This window comes from Delphinus delphis, chromosome 1, assembly GCF_949987515.2.
Source record: "Delphinus delphis chromosome 1, mDelDel1.2, whole genome shotgun sequence".
NCBI classification, from domain to species: domain Eukaryota; kingdom Metazoa; phylum Chordata; class Mammalia; order Artiodactyla; family Delphinidae; genus Delphinus; species Delphinus delphis.
In genome coordinates, this window is record NC_082683.1 from 21,606,867 (window position 1) to 21,628,602 (window position 21,736).

A 21,736-nucleotide genomic window follows, 5' to 3' on the forward strand; every position below is an offset into this window, starting at 1 on the left:
GTAGCCAGGCTCAGATCCCAAAATGGCTTAGGCCAAAAATGGCTTCCCTTATGTCTCTGGGCACCTCCCACCTTATCTGCTTATAAACCGGGAGAGATAACCTCCCTTCTCATCTGCCTTTGGGATGCTAGGGATTTGTGTTTTCTCTTAAATGAATTCTTTTTTTTTTTTAAATAAATATCAGAGCTGTATTTAATTCTGTTGTTTATTTATTCATTTTTGGCTGCATTGGGTCTTCGTTGCTGCGCGCAGGCTTTCTCTAGTTGCAGTGAGGGGGTGGGGCTCATGGCAGTGCGCAGGCTTCTCATTGCGGTGGCTTCTCTTGTTGCAGAGCACAGGCTCTAGGCATGCAGGCTCAGTAGTTGTGGCTTGTGGGCTCTAGAGTGCAGGCTCAGTAGTTGTGCACGGGCCTAGTTGCTCCGCGGCATGTGGGATCTTCCCAGACAAGGGCTTGAACCCATGTCCCCTGCATTGGCAGGCGGATTCTTAACCACTGTGCCACCAGGGAAGTCCTTAAATGAATTCTTATGGCTGCCTCCATCTATGTTAGAGAGGTGAGGTTTTCTTTCAGGCAGTCACAGCCATGACTTCTGGCTTTGTGAATAATTCCTCATGGGAATTCTACGGCCTCCTCCTTTGGCAGAGCTTAGCATTTCCAGCTCTTGTAGGCTATACAGGGTAAAGGGTTTGTTAGAATCATTTTTTCAAGTAGGAATTGGAGGCGCCAGGCTTCCTCATTGGTTCAAGTTCACTCCCTGGGGTAAGCCAAGCTCATATAAGGGCAAGGCCCTGCCTTGAGCTCAGAGGAGTTTTTGTTTACTCTCAAATATTTATTGAGCAACTACTACATGCCAGACACAGATATAAAATAAAAGCAGGAGTGAGGCTACTCACAAGGAAGAAATGAGTCTGACAGGCTCCCCTCTCCCTCCTGGGTTCATTCACAGGCCACATCCTCAGGGAGGCTCTCCTGACCCCCACTCCCACCCCTGTTATACACTCCCACAGCAAGTGGCTCTTCCCTTTTTGTGACAGCCATTACTCAATGCCTATCAACCCTATTGCACTGCCAGGCCTCTGGGCCTGGGCCTGGGGGCCCAGGTCTACACGTTTGCACGTACTAGGTGCTCAATAAATATTTGTTGATTCATGAATGAGTGAAACTCCCAAGGCCTTCCAGGGTGCAGCAGACCCCTTCCCTGACAGTAAGATGGATCTGGAATTGACAAGAACAAGGCACACTAAATGACCAAGTGGCTGATCACGGATCTAAAGGTTATTTGGATCTAGCTTTCTCCTCCTCATCTCATGCTTCATTTCTGACCACGGAACTTTCTGCTGGGAATGGAGTTAGAGAACTCACTGCTCTTCCTTCCCAGATCTGAGCCAAGTTCTGCCAGATTCTGTAATGTGGTTTTCTGCTTGGCTGTATTTTTCCTTATCTGTGCTATAGCTCTTCCCTATTAGCTCTGATAGCCAGTGGCTGAAACTAACTCCACTAAGCACTTTTGCATATATATTCTTATATATTTCTTTTTCCTCCCAGATACTAAAGTCTATGCAGCTTTGGGAAATCATGACTTTCACCCCAAAAACCAGTTCCCGGCTGGAAGCAACAATATCTACAATCGGGTAGCAGAGCTGTGGCGACCCTGGCTCAGTTACGAATCCTTCGCTCTCTTCAAAGAAGGTACTAACACCATTTGCTACTGTAAGGAGCACTTTATGCCAAGGTCTGATCTAATTTCATCTTCACAACATCCCCATGAAATAGGGACTGATTTTATCCCCATTTTACAGATAAGGAGACTGAGGCTTGAACATACCAAGTCACTTGGCCAAGGTCACCCAGCTTAGAGGAGGCAGACTTGGAAGTAGGATCCAGGGCTGATTCCAACGCCCATGTTCTTAACTCTACAGCACTAGTGAGGATCATAAGAGAATATTCACTGAGCATTTCCTGTGTGCCCAGAACTGCCCTCAGCACACTGCTAGACTCCTTACAACAATCCCAGGTAGGGGCAGTGGCCTTCAGTTCAGGCCAGGTTTCTCTTGCCACTGTTGACATTTGGGGCTGGATAATTCTTTGTTGGGGGGCTGTCTTGTACATTGTAGGGTGCGCATCCCTGGCCTCTATCCACTAGTTGCTAGTAACACCTCCAGGTGTGAAAACCAAAAATGTCTTTGGACATTGCCAAGTGTTCCCTTGGGGACAAAATCACCAGATTGAGAATCACTGGTTTGGAGACACAGTATCGCAAAGTGACCTGACCTCCTCTCCTTCCTTTCCTCAGTCCCTTGCTGTTGGGGCTCCCCACTGGTCAAACCCAACCAGAAGCTCACAGCACAGAAGCCCATGGATTTAACCCACAGCTCCTGGGGCAGAGAGCTGAGTGGAGAAGGGTTGACAGTGGATCTGGAGGGGCAAACACACCTCCATGTTATTCCCATTATACGGAGGAGGAAACTGAGGCATAGAGAGGTTAAGGAACTTTCCCAAGTTGTACAGCTAGAAGTGATAGAGCCAGGACTTGAACCCAGGCAGCCTGGCTCCAGAGCCTTTGGTCTTACCCACGATGCCACTCCTATGGGAAAGATGGGAAGGGAGGACGCAAGGGAAGGAGGAGGTGGGGGAGTGAAGTGGAGGGGGACCGAGGTGTGTCTGTTCGGAGGCTGGAGACCCTTTCAGATTCCTCCTGGCTGTGATGTCCTAGGTGCCTTCTATTCTGAGAAACTGCCGGGGCCAAGTGCGGCTGGGCGAATCGTGGTCCTCAACACCAATCTGTACTATAGCAACAACGAGCAGACGGCCGGCATGGCCGACCCTGGCCAGCAGTTCCAGTGGCTGGACGATGTGCTGACCAATGCGTCCCGAGCTGGGGAAATGGTAAGGGCTCCCCACTCCTCCTCTTCCCTCCCTGGGGTCTCTTCCCGTACAAGTCCCCCACTTTAGCACAGACTCACCCACTCACTTGAGATGCCCACATCCCAGAGGGTCCTTCATCAGCTTGGCACCTGAGAGGGCTGCTTCCATCCTCACAACAGCCTGTGAGGCTGGGACCCTGGAGTCCATTGTAGATGTGAGGCTCCTGGTGGGCAGTGACAGTCTCAAGTCACACAATAAGTGGTGGGGTCTAGACTAGAACCCCAGTCTCCAGAATCCAAGGCCAGCACAGCTGCAGCCACACCATGGGCTAGACCTCAAGGGGATGCCCTGCCCTTGAGGTGTGTCCGTCTAGTCTGCTGGGCTAGCAGGTCCCCGATGACTGACCCTGTGTCTCATTTGCCTGAGTCCCTGCTCTGACCAGCGCATCCCAGCAGGATCTCATGGCCAGTGCTTTCGCCCTCACGATGCATCAGATACGTTGCTAAGTGCTTTACGTGGATGGTCTCATTTAACTCTCATATCTCCACCAGTCAGGTGTCCTTCCCGATGAGAAAACTGAAGCTCAGAGAGGTGACACACAGCTGGTGTCCAGCTGCAGCTTGGCTCCAAAGCTCATGCTCTTAACTGCCCTTCCTACCACTGCCCCCGCCCCCCATTCTACCTCTTGCAACGGGGAGCAAGGGCACAGGCATTGTTAGCTGAGAGACTCGAGGAATGTAAGACGTGAACACACATTACCACACAGCATATGCTACACAACCATGCAAGGAAGGTTTGGTTACAGTGCCTGAGCGCTCCAAGAAGAGAAGACTTGTCTCTGAAGGATCAGACACGTTTCAGGAGGACGTATCCTTTGAGCTGGGTTTTGAAGCATGAGTAGCGTTTACAGAAGTGAAAATGAGAAGGGCGCTCCAGGTGGCAGGCATAGGATGGGTAAAGGCACAGCGGGAGGGAAGCATGTGGCACATTCATTTCTGGGTACAGGGAGATGCCGGATCACCTGGGAGAGGGGTGGGGGAGAAGGTACCTTTGAGCCCATCTGCTTGCCTCTGGGGAGACGGGCAGGTTGTGAGAGGTAGAGATGAAGCGTTGTGGAAGGGGTCTCTGAGCCCCTGCTGGGCACCCCTTCCTCGTAGGTGTACATTATCGGCCATGTGCCCCCTGGGTTCTTTGAGAAGACGCGGAACAAAGCGTGGTTCCGGGAGGGCCCCAACCAGCAGTACCTTAAAGTGGTCCGGAAGCATCATCGAGTCATTGCAGGGCAGTTCTTCGGGCACCACCACACCGACAGCTTTCGGATGTTCTATGATGATGCAGGTACCCAACCTGGAGGGCCACGGCCAGACCAACGCCCTCTTTCCCTCGCCAGCCTCTCAGCTCCACTCTCTCTTGAAAGGTGTCCCCATCAGTGTCATGTTCCTTACACCTGGGGTCACCCCATGGAAAACCACGTTACCTGGAGTGGCCAACGGAGCCAACAATCCAGCCATCCGGCTGTTTGAATACGACCGAGACACACTGAGCCTGCAGGTCAGGAGCCTTGGGTCTGCTGGGGCCAGAGGAGGAGGGAGGAGGGACCTGATAACACCACTGCCTTCCCTAGCTGATCCACCCTCTACTGACCCCTGAGACTCAGGAAGGTCAAGTTACTTCCACCCTTTTAGAGCTCAGGATCAGAAGAACCCTGGCTCTACCTCCAAATCCTGCCACCAAGTCAGGTCAATTCTCCAAATTGCCCTTTGCCCTGGATCATTGTCAAGGCCCCCTACTTGTTCTCCCCGCCTCCAGCACTGCCCTGCTGTAGCTCATCTGGTACAGCTAAGGGGGGGATTAATCTTTTTAAAGCACTTCTTGTCTCTTTCCTGCTCAAAAACCTTCAGTGGCTCCCCAGTGCTCCCAAGATAAGTTGGATCTCTTTGGCCTGGTATTCAAGGTCTCTCACAGTGTGACTCTCCTTGGCCTGGTATTCAAGGTCTCTCACAGTGTGACCTCAGGCCCACTGCCAGGTCTTCTCTACACTGACTATGCTGCAGCTAAGCAGGCCCCTAACTCAATGAGCAATCCCACACCTCCTGGGATGTGCTTGTGATTACTGAAATGACAAAGAAATATTATTCCTTAATGTATTCAACAGAACGTGTTAAGCCTCTGTCATGTGCCAGGCCCCGTGCTAAGCTCAGGAGATACATAAGCAAACAAAAGTCACTGCTCTCCTGGAGCTGACAGACAATAAACAAACACATAAAGTTAAGTGTGGCATGAAATAAGTGCTAAGGAGAAAAGAAAACAGGGTGAGGAGGCAGGTGGTGACACTTACGGGGTACATGTATATGTGTGTGGTGTTAGATGGGGCAGGGAAGTGTCACTGATAGGGTGACATTTGAATTCTGAGTAACTTCAGGGAGTGAGCCGTGGGAGTGTCTGCGGACGGGGCAGGAAGAGCACGCCAGGGGCCCAGGGTGGGAATGTGCTTGGTGTGTTAGGGGAGGAGCACGGAGGCCCACGAGGCCATGGCAGAGGTCGCGAGCGGATGGGGCGTCAGGTAATGTAGGCCATGAGGACGACTCTGGAATTTTAGAAAACCACCATTCTGCTGGGTGGAGAACAGGCTGTAGGGGGCAAGGGCAGACACAGGGGGATCAGTTAGGAGGTGACCACAGCCACTGAGAGGTGATGGTGGTGTGGGCCAGGGTGGCACCCGTGGGTGGTGAGGAGAGCCAGATCCTGGATGTATTTTGAAGGCAGAGCAGACAGGATTTGCTGGTGGATTGGATGAAGGGTGGAAGAGAATGCGAGGAGGCAACGAGGGCTCCAAGGCTTTGGCCAGAGCACCTGGAAGGATGAGGTTGCCATTTACCGAAACGGGCTCACTGCAGGAGAAGCAGATTTTGGAGGAAGACCAGAAGCCTGGCTTTCCTGTTAACTTTGGGATGTCTAAGTGGCATCCAGGTGAAAATGCTGAGGGAAGAGGCAGCTGTGTATTCATGTTGGAGTTCCAGAAAGTGGTGGGTACAGAGATTTAATCTGGGTGTTGAGAAAGGACATTTAAAACCAGGGACTGCATGAGTTAACCTGGGTCCTCGACTCTAGAGTGAATGTATATGGAGAAGAGGTCTGAGGATTTTTAAGAGTGTGGTCCATTGTCCACACGGGCACTCAGACCACAGGGTTCGGGGAAGACTAAATGAAATAATGTAAGGTGCCTAGCAAGAGATTGCCATCCATCCACGGCAGCTCCTCTTACCCCACCTCTCCTGACCTAAAGCAGATCTGCAAATTTAGGTGGAAAGTGTTGCACAGATAAACCCTTCCAGATTCTAGTCCTGAAAATGCACCTGAGTACTCAGGTTCTTGGGTGTAGCCCAAGCCCCCTTCAAAGCACAATTCAGCCAGGCACTCCACCCCACTGCTTTTATATTGCATTTTATCCAGTCTTTCTGCAAATATTTACTGACAATCTTCTGCGTACCCGGGAGCTTGCTAGAACAGAAAATGCACAGGCTATGGGGTAAACAAGCTGGGTTCCAATCCTGCCTCAGCCACCTGTGGGACCCTGGCCAAGGGAATTAACCTCTTTAGGACTCAGTTTCCTCATCTGTGAAATGGGGACAATAAGCACAGTTACCTCATCAGATTCAATCAGAGGATGTCTGCCAAGCATACCCGGCAACTAGTAAATGCTCAATAACTAAGAGCGGTCAGGATTATAGCTATTAGAATCTGGGGGCAAATGCAAGGTGGAGGATTGGGGGCGGAAGCGGACAGCTGCTCACAGCCGGGCCGCCTCGCGCGCCCCCTCTGCAGGACATGGAGACCTACTTCTTGAACCTGAGCCAGGCGAACGCGCTGGGGGCACCGCGCTGGAAGCTCGAGTACCGGGTGACCAGGGCCTACGGCGTGCCCGACGCAGGCGCCCGCTCTATGCACGCGGCGCTGGGCCGCATCGCCAGCGACCAGGACGCGCTGCAGCGCTACTACGTCTACAACTCGGTCAGTTACGACACGCTGGCCTGCGACGAGGCCTGCCAAACTGAGCACGTGTGCGCGCTGCGCGAAGTGGCCTTCGACGGGTATGCCGCCTGCCTGCGCGCCCCCGGCGTCGCGCCCGCGCCCCGCCTCGCACTCCTGCTGTTGGCGCTGCTGGGCCTGCGCACGCTGCTTGTGCCGTGACCTTGGGCGCCGCCCGCTGATTGGCTTGGCTCGCCTTCCTCCTGGTAAAATGGGGAGAGCATCACCCCCGAGAGCTGGACTTTCCACCCTTTCCCCGGCCTCCGCAGAATGAACTGGGACGGGACAGCCGATCAGGAAATGAAGCCCCAAGGGCCCCACCAGAAGCACATTTCTTTCAAGTTTCATGTTTTATCCCAAACACAATGCTCGTCGTGCATGTTCTGTTATTAATTTGTAAATCATGTTTAAAGTAACTCCCTTGCCCACTTATTGAATCCCCCTCCTCCTATTCGGATAATCCGAGTAAAATGAGCTGCCAGGAAGATGCGCCTGGTTGATCCAGTGCCCTCTGTCTCCCCTGGCACACGGCCCGGACTCGGAGGCAAACTTAGCAAAGTCCCTCAGTCAGGGATCGGAACGGGCCTTGGCGTTCTGTTGTTTTGTTTTGCAACAATGCAGACGTGAGACATCGCAGTTCTAGCCTGGGCGCTAATCTCCGGGCCAGATTCGCCGTTTTGGGTCTCCAGGAGCCTCAAATGTAAAACAAGGCGATTAGAAGCCTCCTAAGCTAAGGGCATTGCGCCTCGGACGGTCCGTCTTCGGGCCTAGCGGTCCTCGGGGCCCTCAGGGCTCAGCGGGGCTGGGGTGAGAGTGCGGGGATGCCTAGGCAGGCGGCAGGGCCAGGGATCTGTGGCACCGCTGATACCCCAACCGCGGGGTCTACGGACCTTGCTCCTCCCCGGACAGGGCGGGACGGGGAAGTCCCGCCCCGCAGCCCGAGTCCTGGGCGGCCCCGAGGGCTGTGTCCGCCTCCTTCCTGCCACCGCGACCCTGGGCAGGGAGGGCGACCCTGGGCCGGGAGGGTGGGTCCGAGCCCAGAAGAGAAAGAGGGGCAGAGGCTGGCGGGTCATGCCCTGGTCGCCACGCGCCGCTCTCTTCTGGGACCTGGTCCTGGGCGTATTGGGCACCCTCGCCTTCCTGATCGACCTGGGCGCCGACCTGTGGGCCGCGAGCCAGTATGTGCTCAGCGGTCGCTACCTGTGGGCCGCGCTAGTGCTGGCGCTGTTGGGCCTCTCCTCAGTCGCGCTGCAGCTCTTCAGCTGGGTCTGGCTGCGCGCCGACCTCTCCAGCCCGCACGCGCCGAAGCCCCCGGGCCACTGCCTGGCGCTGTTGCATGTCCTGCAGCTGGGCTACCTATACAGGTGAGCGCCCTGCCCTCCGGGAGAGGGAGGGGGAACGGAAGTCAACGTCACCTCCTGAAGCTGGGCTGGTAGCGCAGGTGAGAGCCCTGACCCCGCGACGGGGGCGGAGAGGAGAGGACTGAGACCCTGAGGAGGAAACTAAGCCCCTTGTAGTTTAGCGGGCGCCTCCCCCTACAGGTGAGCTCCTGATCCCTGATGAGGGAGAAATCCGGCTGGCAGCCCTCAGAGCTCATGAACAGCACCCTTCCTGGCACAGCTGAAGAAACTGAGGCCCAGAGAGGGAAGGGAGGCACATGACTTGGAGTTGGACCCTTTGGGATCCAATCCTGGCTTTACCACCTGTGTGGCTTTATTCCTGCCTTTCTCTGAGCCTCAGTTTCCTCCTCTGTTAAAGGAGGTAGTGATCTCGAGATAGGTGTGGCTGGCAGGCCTGTGGTGAAGGGCAGAGAGGGAAGTGCCCCGCACAGTGCCTGGTGGCAACAGACCTCGCGTTGCTTTTAGCTGTGGGTGGAGCCTTGGGCAATTCACTTGACCCCTCTGGGTCTCAGTTTACTCATTGTTCCAGAGGCTCACAGTGTAAGGATTAAATGGAATGAGACCTGTAAATTGCCCTGGTGCAGAGTAGGCAGGCAGCATGTGTCAGCTAGCTTCATGATCAGCTGGGTCACCCTGGAGTTGCAGCAGCCCTGACCCCCAGAGCAGCGCTTGTTCCCTCATGGCCAGTGCCTCCCACCCTGTCTTTCCCAGTTGTATTCTCCCTGAACACTTGCTCCCCACCCCACCCCCTCACTCCCAGACCAAGCAAGAGGGCAAAGGTGGGGTCTGACACATCCATGTCCCTGGAGCCATGTAGGGTTGGGCTCGGGCGGGGGCCCTCTAGAGATGGGGAAACTGAAACGAAGGGGTCGGAGTCATGTGAAGTCAGGACATGATGTGGTCTGGGTTGGCATGGGATGGACGGAGCCAGGATCTGCTCTTGAATCCATGTTTACAGATTCTCTCCAGATCTTGCCTTGAGTCTCGAGGAGTGGGCGAGAGGAGCTTTGAATGTTGCAGTGTTGCCTGAGGGACTGTCCAGGCATCAATAACACCTTGGGTGAACACGAAGGGGCACAGTTATTGCAGTCCTGGCAGCCCGCAGTGAGCCCTGAATCTATAATTACATTATGTATCTTCTGTTTCTGCTGAGCATGAGTCAGACAGACTGTACTGAGCTTTGGTTGAGAAAACGGTGTCTCTGTTCCTGCCTGTGACTAGGCTGAGGCCTCTGCCAGGGCACTGGGGGACCTCCCCCCGCCCCGAACTCGGGCCTGCTCCCTGAGTGTGTTGTCAAGTTCATCCAGGGGAAGTGACAGTAAACATCTGATGAATGAACTTGCAATGAGTGAATGGCCTCACCTTCCAATAGCCAACTGAGGTCAGTTCTGGGCGGGGGGAGATCTTGGTCCATCCTCCACTGCCCCCTCATGCCAGTGGATCTCTCAGGCCTGTCTGTCCAACCTCTGGACTCCCTTAACTCTGCCCCGTCTGTTCCCATCACTCTGGGCAGGCCTGTTAAATGGATCCCTGGGTGCTCTCTCTGTAGCACAGTAGGACCTGTCTTGCCTGTGCTCAGAAGCTCTCAATGGCTTCCTTCCCCACAGGATCCTAAGAAATTCTTACACTTGCTAAAATTTGAGAATGCTCACTTTAGGCAATTTCCCAGTACACCTTTCAAATTCAAACAGCTTTGGGTCCAAATCCTGTTTCCACTGCTCATTTGCTCTTTGGTCCTGTTTCCCCATCTGTAAAATGGGGATATTGTAAAGGAGTAAAAGGGACAAGGTTTGTGAGGAGCTTGGTATGGTGGCTACCGCAGAAGTAATAGCTGTTGTATTTATCCCCACTTCACAGATGAAGAAACAAGTTCAGTGAGGTAAGTCGCTTGCCCAAGGCCTTATAGCATGTATGTGACGAGCTAGGATTTGAGCCTGTCTGCATGCACTCGATGGGTAGGGAAAGAGGAATGCCACAGGATGCTAACTGGGCCCCTTGGGGCATCGTGTGTACTGCCTAGGTGCGTGCAGGGGCTGCGGCAGGGGCTGCTGGTGTGGCGGCAGGAGGTGCCTACCCAGTTCGACTTGGCCTATGCCGACTTCCTCTCCCTGGACATCAGCATGCTGCGGCTCTTTGAGACCTTCCTGGAGATGACACCGCAGCTCACACTGGTGCTGGCCATCATGCTGCAGAGCGGCAGCGCCGAGTACTACCAGTGTGAGTGTCAGGCCCTCGGCCAGCCCCCCTTTTACACCTTGGGAAAGTTGCCCACAAATGTCAGAAAGGTTTTCACTCTTTTATAAAGGCTGCTTAGAAAATAGGAGAATGTCCTTTAGTCAGGCAGGTCTGTGTTCAAATCCAAAGTTATGCTCTAGCCTTGAGTTTGGACAAAGGACCCCACCTCTCTGAGCTATCAGTTTGTTCTCATCTGGACAAATAAATGGATGTCATAAATGATCCTACCTCATAAGGTTAATGGAAGGTTTAAGTGAAGTGATGCCTATAAAGCCTCGTGCCTAGTGCATAATAAGTCTTAAGTGTAATTTTTACAATTTTGGAGACAACAGGTGAAGTGTGTAGGGTACCTGATGCCTAATAAGCAATTTGTTGATTAATAGATAAATTCCTGAGCGCCTTTGTACATGCAGAGTGCCTTTTTTTTTTTTTTTTCGGTACGCGGGCCTCTCACTGTTGTGGCCTCTCCCGTTGCAAAGCACAGGCTCCGGACGTGCAGACTCAGCGGCCATGGCTCACGGGCGCAGCCGCTCCGCGGCATGTGGGATCTTCCCAGACCGGGGCACGAACCCGTGTCCCCTGCATCGGCAGGCGGACTCTCAACCGCTGCGCTACCAGCGAAGCCCCGTGCCTTTGTTTTGATCGAGCACCTTTGTGCCTGTCCCTGTGTTAGGAACACCACAGTGAATAAGGAGATGGACACAGCCCCTGGCCTGTCGGGACCATAGACTGTAAAGCAGGTAGTTACAGGAAAGCATGTGGAGTGATCTGAAAAGGAAGAGGCGGGTGGCCCCGTAAAACACAGGAGAGGTTTGTGCAAAGAGAAGCTTTGGGAGGGCTTTCAGGGAAGTTGCCCAAGGTCACAGGCCAGCTGGCAGCCAAGTTAGGACTCCAGCTCACATCTGATTCAGGGTCTAGGCTTCCCCTTCTCCTCCTCAGCCCTCGCACACCTGCTGCCGTACCAGGCACAGCCTCCCAAGGAGCCAGTCCCAGCTCTGCCTCCACTCTCTGCGGGACTTGGAGATCCCCTCTCTGGCCTCGGTTTCCACAGCTGTACAAGCTGGGGCGTTGGACTCCGTCTCCAAGGGCCCTTTCAGTTTGCTAATCTGAGGCTGCAGTATTAATTGAAAAACAAAACAAAAACCAGTAATAGCGGCCATCACGATTGAGCGCCTGCTATCAGCCAGCACTGAGGAAAGTGCTTTATTGTCATCATGGCTCACATTCATAGCGCCTCTAGTTTGGTGCTGTATTTATCTCCATTTTACACAAGAGGAAAGAGATGCCGAAAGGTGAAGCGATTTGCCCTGGGACACACAGCACTCACTGTGCGCGTACCGTCGGGCCTCTGTCTGTGAGTCCGGCATCCACAGATTCAGAGGGCTGACTCTTATGCCATGTTATATTAGGGACTTGAGCATCCGCGGATTTTGGGAACCAATCCCCTGTGGATACTGAGGGATGACTGTGTTTTTTGTTTGTCTCTTTGGAGGCAGTGGGTGTCTAGGACCAGGGCTAAATGGGGACAGTCTACGCTGTGTATGGAGGGAGTGGGGATGGGGGATTGAGGGAAGAGACAGGTTTTCCCCAACTTTTGTTTAGCAAACATGTATTCAGCTGCTGTTATATGCCAGCTTCTGGGGGATCCCTGGGGAGCAGAATCTGTTTCCTACCCTGAAGGAGCTCAGAGATAAGGAAATAATTACTGTGTGATAAGACTCCAGAGAGGAATGGGGTGCTATAGGAGCCGCACAGCGGAGTGGGGTGGGGTGGGGTCCAGATGGGTGACTATAGGGGATAATGAAGCCAGAACTTGCAGGGTAAGGAGGAGTAGGCCAGGGGAACCAGGGCGTGGGTCCACCGAATACCAAGGGCACCGCTTGTCAGGTCAGAGAATGCGGCACGCTGGCAAACTGGAGGAGCATCAGCCCTGACGAGACCCTGAGTGTGGGGTGGTTACAAAGGCCACAGATCTGATTCCAGGCTGGGAGTGGGTTCCTGACCCGTAGCAGGTCCCCAGCGAACATCTGTTGACTGAATGCAATAGGGAGGGGGCGGGGAGGAAGCAGTCTAGAGATGCTTCCAGCCCTCGTTGGAGGGCCTGGTGCTTCTAGTCCAGGATGGGCACCTAGGAGGTGGGATAGGATCCCCACTGTACACTTCGAGTCTTGGAAAATCAAAACCGGGGCCCAGTCTGAGGGTGGAAGGGAGTAGAGGCTGAACCACCCATATAACAGGGACATCCCTTTTGGCCCCGGAAGGCAGCTTCAGCTAGAGGCCTGTCGCCACCCCATGGGATTTCCTGCTTCCCTTTCTGAGACTAAGAAGGGGGAACTGGACTGCTGATTTTCAGATCCAAGAAAGGCGTGGGCTCTTCCGGGAAAGGAAGGGGTACAGGGCCCTAGAAGATGCTCAGGGTGTGGCCAAGGCCCAGGGGTGCCAGATGCTGGGTGACAGGGGTGCCGATGAGAGTGTATAAGTCACACACCTTCTCATCCGTGAAAAATATAACCGTGGTAGCACCTGAAAAGGAAAGGTTTGCGGTGAAGGGCAGACTCCATATGGATCCTAGCTCTGTTTGGGGTTGTGTGAACTTGCTGGTCTCCAGCTGTAGTTTTCAACAAATTGGGGTCCGTAATACCCACGTCAGCGTAGCTACGAGGCCTTCGCAGTGCCCGTGGCCTCTGGGGAGTGCCTGCAGGCTGCCCGCAGGGCTCACCTGTCTCCTCTTCCTCTTCGTAGGGGTCAGCATCTGCACGTCCTTTGTGGGTATCTCGTGGGCACTGCTTGACTACCACCGGGCCCTGCGCACCTGCCTCCCCTCCAAGCCCCTCCTGGGGCTGGGTGCCTCCGTGATCTACTTCCTGTGGAACCTGCTGCTGCTGTGGCCCCGAGTCCTGGTCGTGGCCCTGTTCTCGGCCCTCTTCCCCCGCTGTGTGGCCCTGCACTTCTTGGGCCTGTGGCTGGTGTTGCTGTTCTGGGTGTGGCTTCAGGGCACGGACTTTATGCCAGATCCCTGCTCCGAGTGGCTGTACCGGGCGATGGTGGCCACCATCCTTTATTTCTCCTGGTTCAACGTGGCTGAGGGCCGAACCCGAGGCCGTGCTACCATCCACCTGGCGTTCCTCCTGAATGATAGCCTTCTGCTGGTGGTCGCTTGGGTGACTCAGAGCACCTGGCTGCCCAGCGGTTGCCTGCTGCAGAGGCTGCTGCCTGCGGCCGGCGCCTGCTTCCTCCTGGGGCTGGCTCTGCGGCTGGTCTACTACCGCTGGCTGCACCCCAGCTGCCGCTGGGAGCCTGACCAGGTGGACGGGACCCGGGGTCTGCACTCCCTCGAGGGGCGTCAGCTGCCTCAGAACAGGCGCATGGCCCGTTTGGCTAAGAACTTTTTCCCCAAAGGTAGGGATGAGGCTGCTTTGCCATGGAAGGGAGAGGTGAATGGTGTCCTTTGAGGCAGGGTCAGGCCCAGCCAAGGGGACTGAAGGCCAGATGGAATCAGTTGGTAGAATGTAGAAGATAAGCTGCTTATGCTGCTGTGGGCCTTGATTCACTCAACGAGCGCTCGATGCCTGATCTGTGCCAGGCGCTGGAGACCAGAGTTGAGTAAGACAGAGGCCTGCCCTCAAGGAGGAGAACAAGATGAGAAGGGCTGGGCCCTGGAGGGTCCAGGGCCCCAATTATGTATGAAACACTTTGGGAGGAAAGAAGAGACCGCCTCTTCCCTTCCCCCCAAACAAGTATAACCCCAAAGCATCCCAGTGTTGGTATTTTTACCTCCCTGGCTACCTCTAAAATAATTGGTGGAGCTGTTGTCCCACCCTTGGTTCCCCTGTCCTGGGCTGGAAGGCCCCAGGACCTCCAGGATGTGTTCTCTGGAATTCTTCCTCCCCTGCCCCACCCCAGTCATTCAATTCATTTAGCAAATGTTTACCGAGGGCCTTTTACGTGCCAGAAGCATCATTCTAGCCTTGGCAGATCAGCTGCCATTCCAGCTTCACCCCTTACCCTCTCCAGATACTCCAGAACAGGCTCTCAGGCTGGAAGCCAGGGATGCCTGACTGCCTGTCAGCCCTGTCAGCCCCTCCAAGGCCTTAGTGCAGCTGGCCCGGCCTCTGCCTCTGCTCTCAAGGGGCGACCTTTCAATCAAGTGCCTTGTGAACCTGCGGTCTGGGCCGTGGCTCGGCCCGCTGAGTATGTTTTTGTGCTTCAGGCAGTGTACTTTCTACCTCAGTCTGTGTGGGTGGAAGAGGTGTGTGTATCTGCGTCTCTGTAAGCGAGAGACACGTGTGTTGTCTTTGTTGAACAGTATTATTAGATTATTATTAAAACCTCATGAAATCCCCTAGCCTAGTTGTGTCATTAAATCTGCCACCAAGTTCAAAGCTGCCTGGAAAAAAGGGGTCAGGGACGCAAAGTCCTCCTCTCAAAGTCGGTAAAGGCCCTGGGACCAGAGAAGAGGGCTGGCTTAGGCAAGACTTCTTAACCTTGTTTTCTAAGCGTCAGGAGCTGGTGAGCCAGTGTGGTGTTGACCGCTCAGGTGGGCATCAGAACCCAGATCTGGGCTGACTCTAGCTTGTGCTCTTAGCCGGCTCTGCTGCTGGGCCTGGCGGGAGTAGGTACACCTTTGGTATCAGGAAGTGAATACGCGAGCGCAGGTGAAGAAAGGTCTTTTTGCTGGGAGGTCACTGGGAGCGATGCAGTGATGACAGGGGATGTGGATGTGGGCAGTGGTGTTGGGGAAGTCTGTGGTTTGGAGAAAGAAGGAGCAGGGAAAGGGCACTGGAGACAGAAGGAAAGGTTCATCACCACTGGGACGGGATCCAGGAGAGTCTGTTATTCATTCATTCATCTAGTGGAGACACAGTAAACAGAATAAGTGAAAGAATGTATCAGATAGTGTTAAGTGCTAAAAGAAAAATAAGGTAGGGAGAGTGCGTGTGTGTTGTAGGTAGGAGTTACAATTTTATATAGAATGGCCGGGAAGGCCTCCCTGAGAAACTGATATACGCCCTAAAGGAGGTGAGGATGACAGCCACGCAGATGTGCTTTATTCCAGACACCAAGTCAGCAGTGACTGGATGAAGGAGGGCTTGTAGCAGTTATACTGGCCTGGAGCCAAGGCTGACACAGAGATGAAGGTTGGGAGCAGGGAGGAACTCTGGGAAGATGATGCTGGTGCTTTTTACATACACAGAATGGTAGAGGTAGAAAGGATCTCCAGGATCACTTAGTCCAATGATTTTCAGACTTCTGAATTTCATGAACCAATATAATGGCCAACATGGTTGCCAAGTTAACTTTAATGAAAAAGGGCATAAAAACTACCACCATCTATTATCTTGTCTTATGAAAGGACATATAACCTCAGAAAAAGGATCATTTTTTTAATTGACTATAAACACACATTTGCACACACACAAAAGTGAAATCATTATCTTTCTCAACTCATAGGGAATATCAAGGGTTGAGACCTCAGAGAGCAGGCTTGGCCTTTATAAATCCCTGGGCTTAGTGTCCAACCTAGCCTCAAACATAGCTTCTAAGGGGTTCACTAAAACAAATACTTGCTCTCAACTATACTTCAATTAAAACAAAACAAAACAAAACTTGCTACATTGACTTTTCTCTACTTCTTCCTGTCATATGTGGAGAAGACTAGGCTCTGGGGAGATGCCATCCATGCCCAAACAGATGATGCAGTGTAGTGTCTCAGGCTATTTCCCCTGAGAAAATCCAAAGAGATGTTTAATTTTTTGGCTAAGCTCTCATCTGTATTCTCTAGATGAAATTGTCAAAGAAGGGTAACAGGTATGTAATTTAAAAAGCTGTGGAATTTAGTGGTCGTTTCATTTGTAAATAAAGTTTACAGAATCAAGAATTTAAAAAAGATGACAGTGATGTTACTTGTAATTAGAAATTTCCTTTGAAGATTTTCCATTGTCAAGAAACTTGTTTTTGAAGAATAAAAAAGCTCTTGATTTGCTCATTTTAACCTGCCACCGGAAAGGTTCTTGAGAAACGTGCAGACGTTATACCTATGGGAGGGGGAGATGGAGATGTCTACTCTTTGGGCTTAAAAACTAATAACACTCTGATACCTGTACTTCTGACCGATTAACAAGTTTGCTTCAACTATATTGTGGCTCAAAATGTGCATCTTTTGATGCAAAGATTTAATGCCTCAGAATACAAGACAACCCCCTCTTTTCTGGGGGGAATTAATTTGGGGAAAAATACATCTTATAGTCTGACATGTAAGGTACTTGGAAGCTAGAACCCAATTCTAATCTCCGTTGGAAAAAAAGGCAAAAGGATTCCTGACTGTTTTCCAGACCAATGAACAGTCAGACTCAAATCTAAATAAATGAAAAGAGAAAAAAGTAGTTGATGTAACATGAAAACAAGCCAGATCAAACAGTTTGGTATCAATTTGTCAGTTTTATTGCTTTTGCATTTTCAGCTCAGCACAGCAAGGTATTGATTTTTTTAATAATTAAATTTCAGCACATTTGACAGCAAATGAAATCTCTTGGCGTTCCAGTCCTAAACTTTGAAAAGTGATGTATTTTAGAAACAATTAAGAAATAAACTTTCCCTTGCAAATTATTTTAAAATATTTACTTTATTTTCTCATTTATTTATACCAAGTGGTTAGTTTTATTTGTTTGTTTCTTTTGGTGAAATTAATGACTCAGTTACTGAAAGGGTGGCATCTTTCTAATGAGCTCTTCTGATTTTTTATGAAGCCCTACTTAGAAGCCTACTCAGCTGGGCAACTGGGCTGATCCTACTCAGAAAAGACACAGGAGCAAACCATATAGAAAATAAAAACTTTATTTTTTCAAGTTTATAAGATAGTTCCCATTACATATAACATTATGGTCAAGGACTCTACAGCCACAAATGCCCGCAGTCACATAAATATATCTAATCAGTGCCTTTTCCTGCTAAATGAGGCATCTGAAGTCCAGAGGGTCATGTTTGGTGTAGAGGTCGTCCTTAATGGGATGGCTCCCATCAGTGCATTAGGAACTAGCTAAGTAACCTTGCTTGCTAGAGCTGTCTGACTCAGAGGAGAGGAAGGGACAGAGGGCCTGCTGATCAGAGGTGGGACAGAACTAGATTTTCTCTCGTGGTTTAAGATATTTCAAAATCTCAGAATTCAGATTTGGCCTCTACAGGGTATTTGGGGAATTCCAACTTTTGGATGAAAAAGGAAGCCAATTTAGTGGTAAGAAACAGAAGCCTGCTTAAGAGGGGTCCTAACTGCCCCCTTCCTGCAGGAGTGAGGAGGGGAAGGCCCCAAGCCCACCAGCCCTGGGCTTAGACCATCACTCTCCCAGGAAGAGGGAGAGCGTGGCTCCGCCCCTCGGCTCCTCTCCCCCACGGTTCAGTGGCACCGACACCCATTCAAGGTAGTGAACATCTAGAAGCTCCATATACTGCAGCTGGAGTTTGCCGATCAGATTCTGCTTGGAGCTTTAACGCGAACAAGATTTTATAAACCGCGAACAAGCTGTGGCACAAGTCTCCTGGGACACTAGCTTTGCTCCCCCAACTTGCAGAAGACAGGAATACCCCAAACCAAATAAAAGCCCAAGTAGGCATCTGAATCTGGAGCAGGCATCCACTCTCCTGGACACCACCAGCTGCCCCAGGGGCACCGGACAGGGTGATGCTAAGGCACAGTCAGTTTTACATTCGAAAGTAAAGCCACCTCTTAAACCCAGGACACAGCTGACAACTCGATTCCCTACTAGAGACGGCCTAGCTCTCACCACGAAACGTGCAGACCCATCTTACAGAACCCACGGTGCCCAGCTGGGAAAAGGACTCATCATGTGGCTTATTCCATGGGGACTCTTTCTAGTCAAGAGGGCTTCCCCCTTGATGAAAGGACCCACAGTATCCTTTCGACCTCAGCCTCCAAGAACTCGTGGTGCTGCCTACTTATTTTCCTCTCCAGACCTCTGTGCTGGGGAAGAGGAAAACACAGGCTCCAAGAAGATCACTGGGCTCCCTGAACAATTCATTTTGGCAAAGAGGAGCCAGGAAGCTCCATTTTCTGTCTACCCTCTAAACAACCAGAAAAGAGCAAAGGCGGCACTGCTCAGAGAGCTTCCTCACCTCTCTTAGCCAATTTCAAGTTCCTTTTGCAAAGACCTAAGCCGTGCAGTCAGAGCAGGAGGGAAAAGGCCATCGCAAAGGGACTCCAAGTCATATTCTAGGAATAAAGAGCTTGTCCCAGTGGGCAGGGAGAGGGAAGTGTGTGTGTGTGGACCCGTGTGCACGACGTGGGTACCGCTCTGCAGCCTGAAGCACAGCACCAACAGAGTGGCCTTTGTCCAGGGCAAGAAACCAACAGCTCTACTGCCGGTACGGGGAGGGCTTGGGGCCTGGAAGTACAGACCCACCCTAAAGCATTCTAAGATAAATTACCACGCAAGGCAGAGCAGCATCTGGGCAACTATGCTGAACTCAGACCAAGAAGGTCCGCCTCAGGCTTTGTATTTCCCGTCCAAAGGAAACAGGCCAAAGAGGCAGCTAAGTAATGAGCACTGACTTGAGCTCCTCTCCAAAAACATCTTCTCTAAAAACTGAGTCACGAAGCACTTCCTCAATCAGTTCTGAGGGAATGTGTGTATACCAGCCTTTCTCTGGGTGACCTGGCTTTGGAAGGAACCTGACCCCTTTGTGCTGCAACATCTCTGAAAATGGATATGCAGAATCTCTGAGTACAAGCATTTGTAGCTGGGGTTGGTCAAGGATGCCTCCTACTAAGGACCCAGACTGCACCTCTCTGAGGTGCTTATAAAATCACCTCTCTCTGTGCAACCTGGAAGAGGCCGAACTTCCTCAGCTCTACGGAAGTTTATTCTGCCTGAGCAGATGCCCAGGCCAGTCTTGGAGGGATGGGGCATCCACAAACACAACTGGACTGAAGGCTGCGACCAGTGCCTGGGCACCCGCCGATCCTCCCAGAAGTCAGGTTGAGAGATGTTCCTGCTTTGGGCCCAAGATTGAGTTTTCAGGCATGGAGTAGGGGGTCTACAACCTCATTTAAATCAGGAAAGTGTTTCTGGCCTTCTGGTTTCCCATTTTAGAAGGGGATTTGAGAAGTGGGAAGGGTATATTCCATGGGAAAACTGGGTTGTGATCATGGCAATCTGTTCTTCAGTTTCAGGCTGAGATCTGGGTAAATACATGTGTCCAGAACACCTTTCAACAGGGCTTAAAGGATTCAAAGAAAGTCAAATCCCTTCGTAGTTTTGGCCAAAATGTGATTATGAACCTTTTCTCAGACTTGACTACTTGGGTCCAAAGCCTGGGGACTGGCCAGAGCTGCATGGGGGTGGACATGAGGTACAGAGGGCAGGAAAGGGCCAAGAGCCCAGCACTGATGACTAAGAAGGGCGAGGGCGCTGTAGAGGTGAACATGTGTTGGGGAAGGGTGCTTCTCTGCAGGAGGAAAAGGTGGAATCTTCTTGTTTCAAGAGCCAAAGAAGTGGAAATTCCTAAGAAGCCTTAGTTCTTCTCTCCAGTTTGGAGGTAAGCCCCTTGGGACATACCCTTTGACTAAGAGTCAAGCTGAAGGCTTACAATTTACTGTCTAAGAGAAGGAGTTTCTAGGGTTGTGCCATTTGGTGAAAGGGGAGAGGGACTGGAAAGGGGACTAAGGCTTCTAGGATGGGAACCAGCAAAGTCTACAGTGAATCAGTGTCCATGCCCCACAGTGCAGCCAGCCAGGAGATGGAGGAGCCGGAAGGAAACCGCCCGAGAGAGCAGGGCGCTGGGCAGCTGAGGAGGTGCTACCGTCACAGAGAGGTATCTCAGATAGTTCAGTTACGAGTTTCCAAGGAAACTTTACAGACCCCTTTCTTGCTAGAAAGAGGGCGGGAACCTGCTTCAGAGACCAGACCCTTACCTATAAAAATAACATATACATTCACTGGGAATATGTTCTACAGCTAAGGAGATTACAAAGACTGCAAGAGATGTTATTATAAAAGTCTGCTGCGTTTATCCTATCACCACAAGTTAATGGCAGTTCTCAATCTGGTCACGGACGCAGAGTGCAACTCTGCCCCAAGAATTTCCTTTTCTTTTTCTTCATTTATTTTGACACAAAATAAAACAAAACAAAACCCAGAAGAGTTAAAAGCACTGTAGCTGCGGTGAGTCTATTGTTCTCTCAATCCAACTGTCTTCCGCTCCTATGTGAGGATGAACACGGGGCTGCAGCTCACTCTTAGCAAAAATAAGCTTCATCTCTTGCAGCTGTTGGTTTTGATTGTGTTCTCGCCAGCATTCCATGGAGAAAGAGTTCCCAGTTGGTTCCGGTCTCTAGCTCCTCTCAGGAGTGAAAAGGAGCTCGCAGGGAAGGCTCTTCATTCCAGTTCTTAGAGAAAATCAAGCTCCAAAGCCTGGTGGAGGGACACCAGGTCTCCGTGGTTTGTGATCCTCCAGAAGGGCATGTTGTGCTGGAAGGGGGAGGAGGGAGGGACACTGGTTAACCCAACTTCTTTTGGGAGCTTATATTTACCCACACCCCTTCCTCCACAGACCTCTCCCCAAAGTACTTGGTAACCCTCCTTACTCCTGCCCACCTCATAAGACTGTCATACGGATCAAGTAAGTCATGTGTAAAGGGACATATGTATACTACAAGACACTTACAGATGGGAGAGATTTTTATTAGGTTTCAGTGGTAACTCTGTGCTTGTATGAGACAGATTTGTTCTAGCTACTATGTACGATCCTCAGGATCAAATAAAATGACCCATGTAAGAAATCAGTATTAATACAGTATTGTATTTTCTTATGGATAGTCTATTTTCTATAAGGTTCAGAGCTGCAAAGCCCAAATCTTGTCCATGACCAAGATGAAGAACAGAGAGATCTAGAAAATAATAATCCCACTATATTATGTGATCAGAGTTATGTCCAGAATACTGTGTGCCATTCTGGAAGCCACATTTTAAAGAAGGGCTTTGAAAAACATGAGTGTTGGAAACCATGTTCTATAAAGCTGAGGAAATTACCTTTACTAATCATTTTGTTCAGACTGGTTGCAAGTTACCTGGAATACTGAAAGTCCTAGAACACAGTTCTTTTGGCATGTAACTCAGTGCTTTTTCAAGCCTGCTGCTCACGCATACTATTTAAAAGGCCTTGAATATACTGAAGAGGAAGCAGACTTGTTATG

The 21,736-nt window shown here is 51.4% G+C and overlaps 3 protein-coding genes across 6 annotated transcripts in view; 2 read left to right on the forward strand and 1 right to left on the reverse strand.

Moving 5' to 3' along the window:
* Positions 1–1,924: 1,924 nt before the first annotated feature.
* SMPDL3B (sphingomyelin phosphodiesterase acid like 3B) lies at positions 1,925–7,264 on the forward strand. Of its 2 annotated transcripts, XM_060002575.1 has the most exons (5): positions 1,925–2,015; positions 2,715–2,887; positions 4,024–4,204; positions 4,284–4,417; positions 6,692–7,264. In XM_060002575.1, exons 2-5 carry the CDS (start codon positions 2,816–2,818, stop codon positions 7,055–7,057), a joined length of 753 nt encoding a protein of 250 aa, XP_059858558.1. In that variant the 5' UTR covers positions 1,925–2,015; positions 2,715–2,815; the 3' UTR covers positions 7,058–7,264. The 2 variants fall into 2 exon arrangements, with proteins under 2 accessions (XP_059858558.1, XP_069396325.1); XM_069540224.1 differs by lacking the exon at positions 1,925–2,015 and having other exon boundaries at positions 2,743–2,887; positions 4,024–4,417.
* A 553-nt stretch (positions 7,265–7,817) lies between these two features.
* XKR8 (XK related 8) lies at positions 7,818–16,985 on the forward strand. The gene is made up of 3 exons (XM_060017186.1): positions 7,818–8,259; positions 10,316–10,512; positions 13,273–16,985. Exons 1-3 carry the CDS (start codon positions 7,967–7,969, stop codon positions 13,980–13,982), a joined length of 1,200 nt encoding a protein of 399 aa, XP_059873169.1. The 5' UTR covers positions 7,818–7,966; the 3' UTR covers positions 13,983–16,985.
* A 455-nt stretch (positions 16,986–17,440) lies between these two features.
* EYA3 (EYA transcriptional coactivator and phosphatase 3) overlaps positions 17,441–21,736 on the reverse strand; it is a 103,320-nt gene continuing 99,024 nt past the window's right edge. For all 3 annotated transcript variants that reach the window (XM_060017171.1, XM_060017164.1, XM_060017179.1), the window contains one exon: positions 17,441–21,011. In XM_060017171.1, coding sequence (XP_059873154.1) covers positions 20,931–21,011 — 81 coding nt within the window. In that variant the 3' untranslated portion in view covers positions 17,441–20,930. The remainder of the gene's footprint in view (positions 21,012–21,736) is intronic.

What these genes read in the sequence shown, in the direction of transcription:
- SMPDL3B (XM_069540224.1), top strand. Translation starts at nt 2,865, where the DNA reads ATGCGTCCCGAGCTGGGGAAATG. An exon ending in CGTCCCGAGCTGGGGAAATG is followed by an intron (nt 2,888 to 4,023) that starts GTAAGGGCTCCC and finishes CCTTCCTCGTAG; the next exon opens with GTGTACATTATCGGCCATGT. An exon ending in GAGACACACTGAGCCTGCAG is followed by an intron (nt 4,418 to 6,691) that starts GTCAGGAGCCTT and finishes CCCCCTCTGCAG; the next exon opens with GACATGGAGACCTACTTCTT.
- XKR8 (XM_060017186.1), top strand. Translation starts at nt 7,967, where the DNA reads ATGCCCTGGTCGCCACGCGCCGCTCTCTTCTGGGACCTGGTCCTGGGC. An exon ending in CAGCTGGGCTACCTATACAG is followed by an intron (nt 8,260 to 10,315) that starts GTGAGCGCCCTG and finishes TGTACTGCCTAG; the next exon opens with GTGCGTGCAGGGGCTGCGGC. An exon ending in CAGCGCCGAGTACTACCAGT is followed by an intron (nt 10,513 to 13,272) that starts GTGAGTGTCAGG and finishes TCCTCTTCGTAG; the next exon opens with GGGTCAGCATCTGCACGTCC.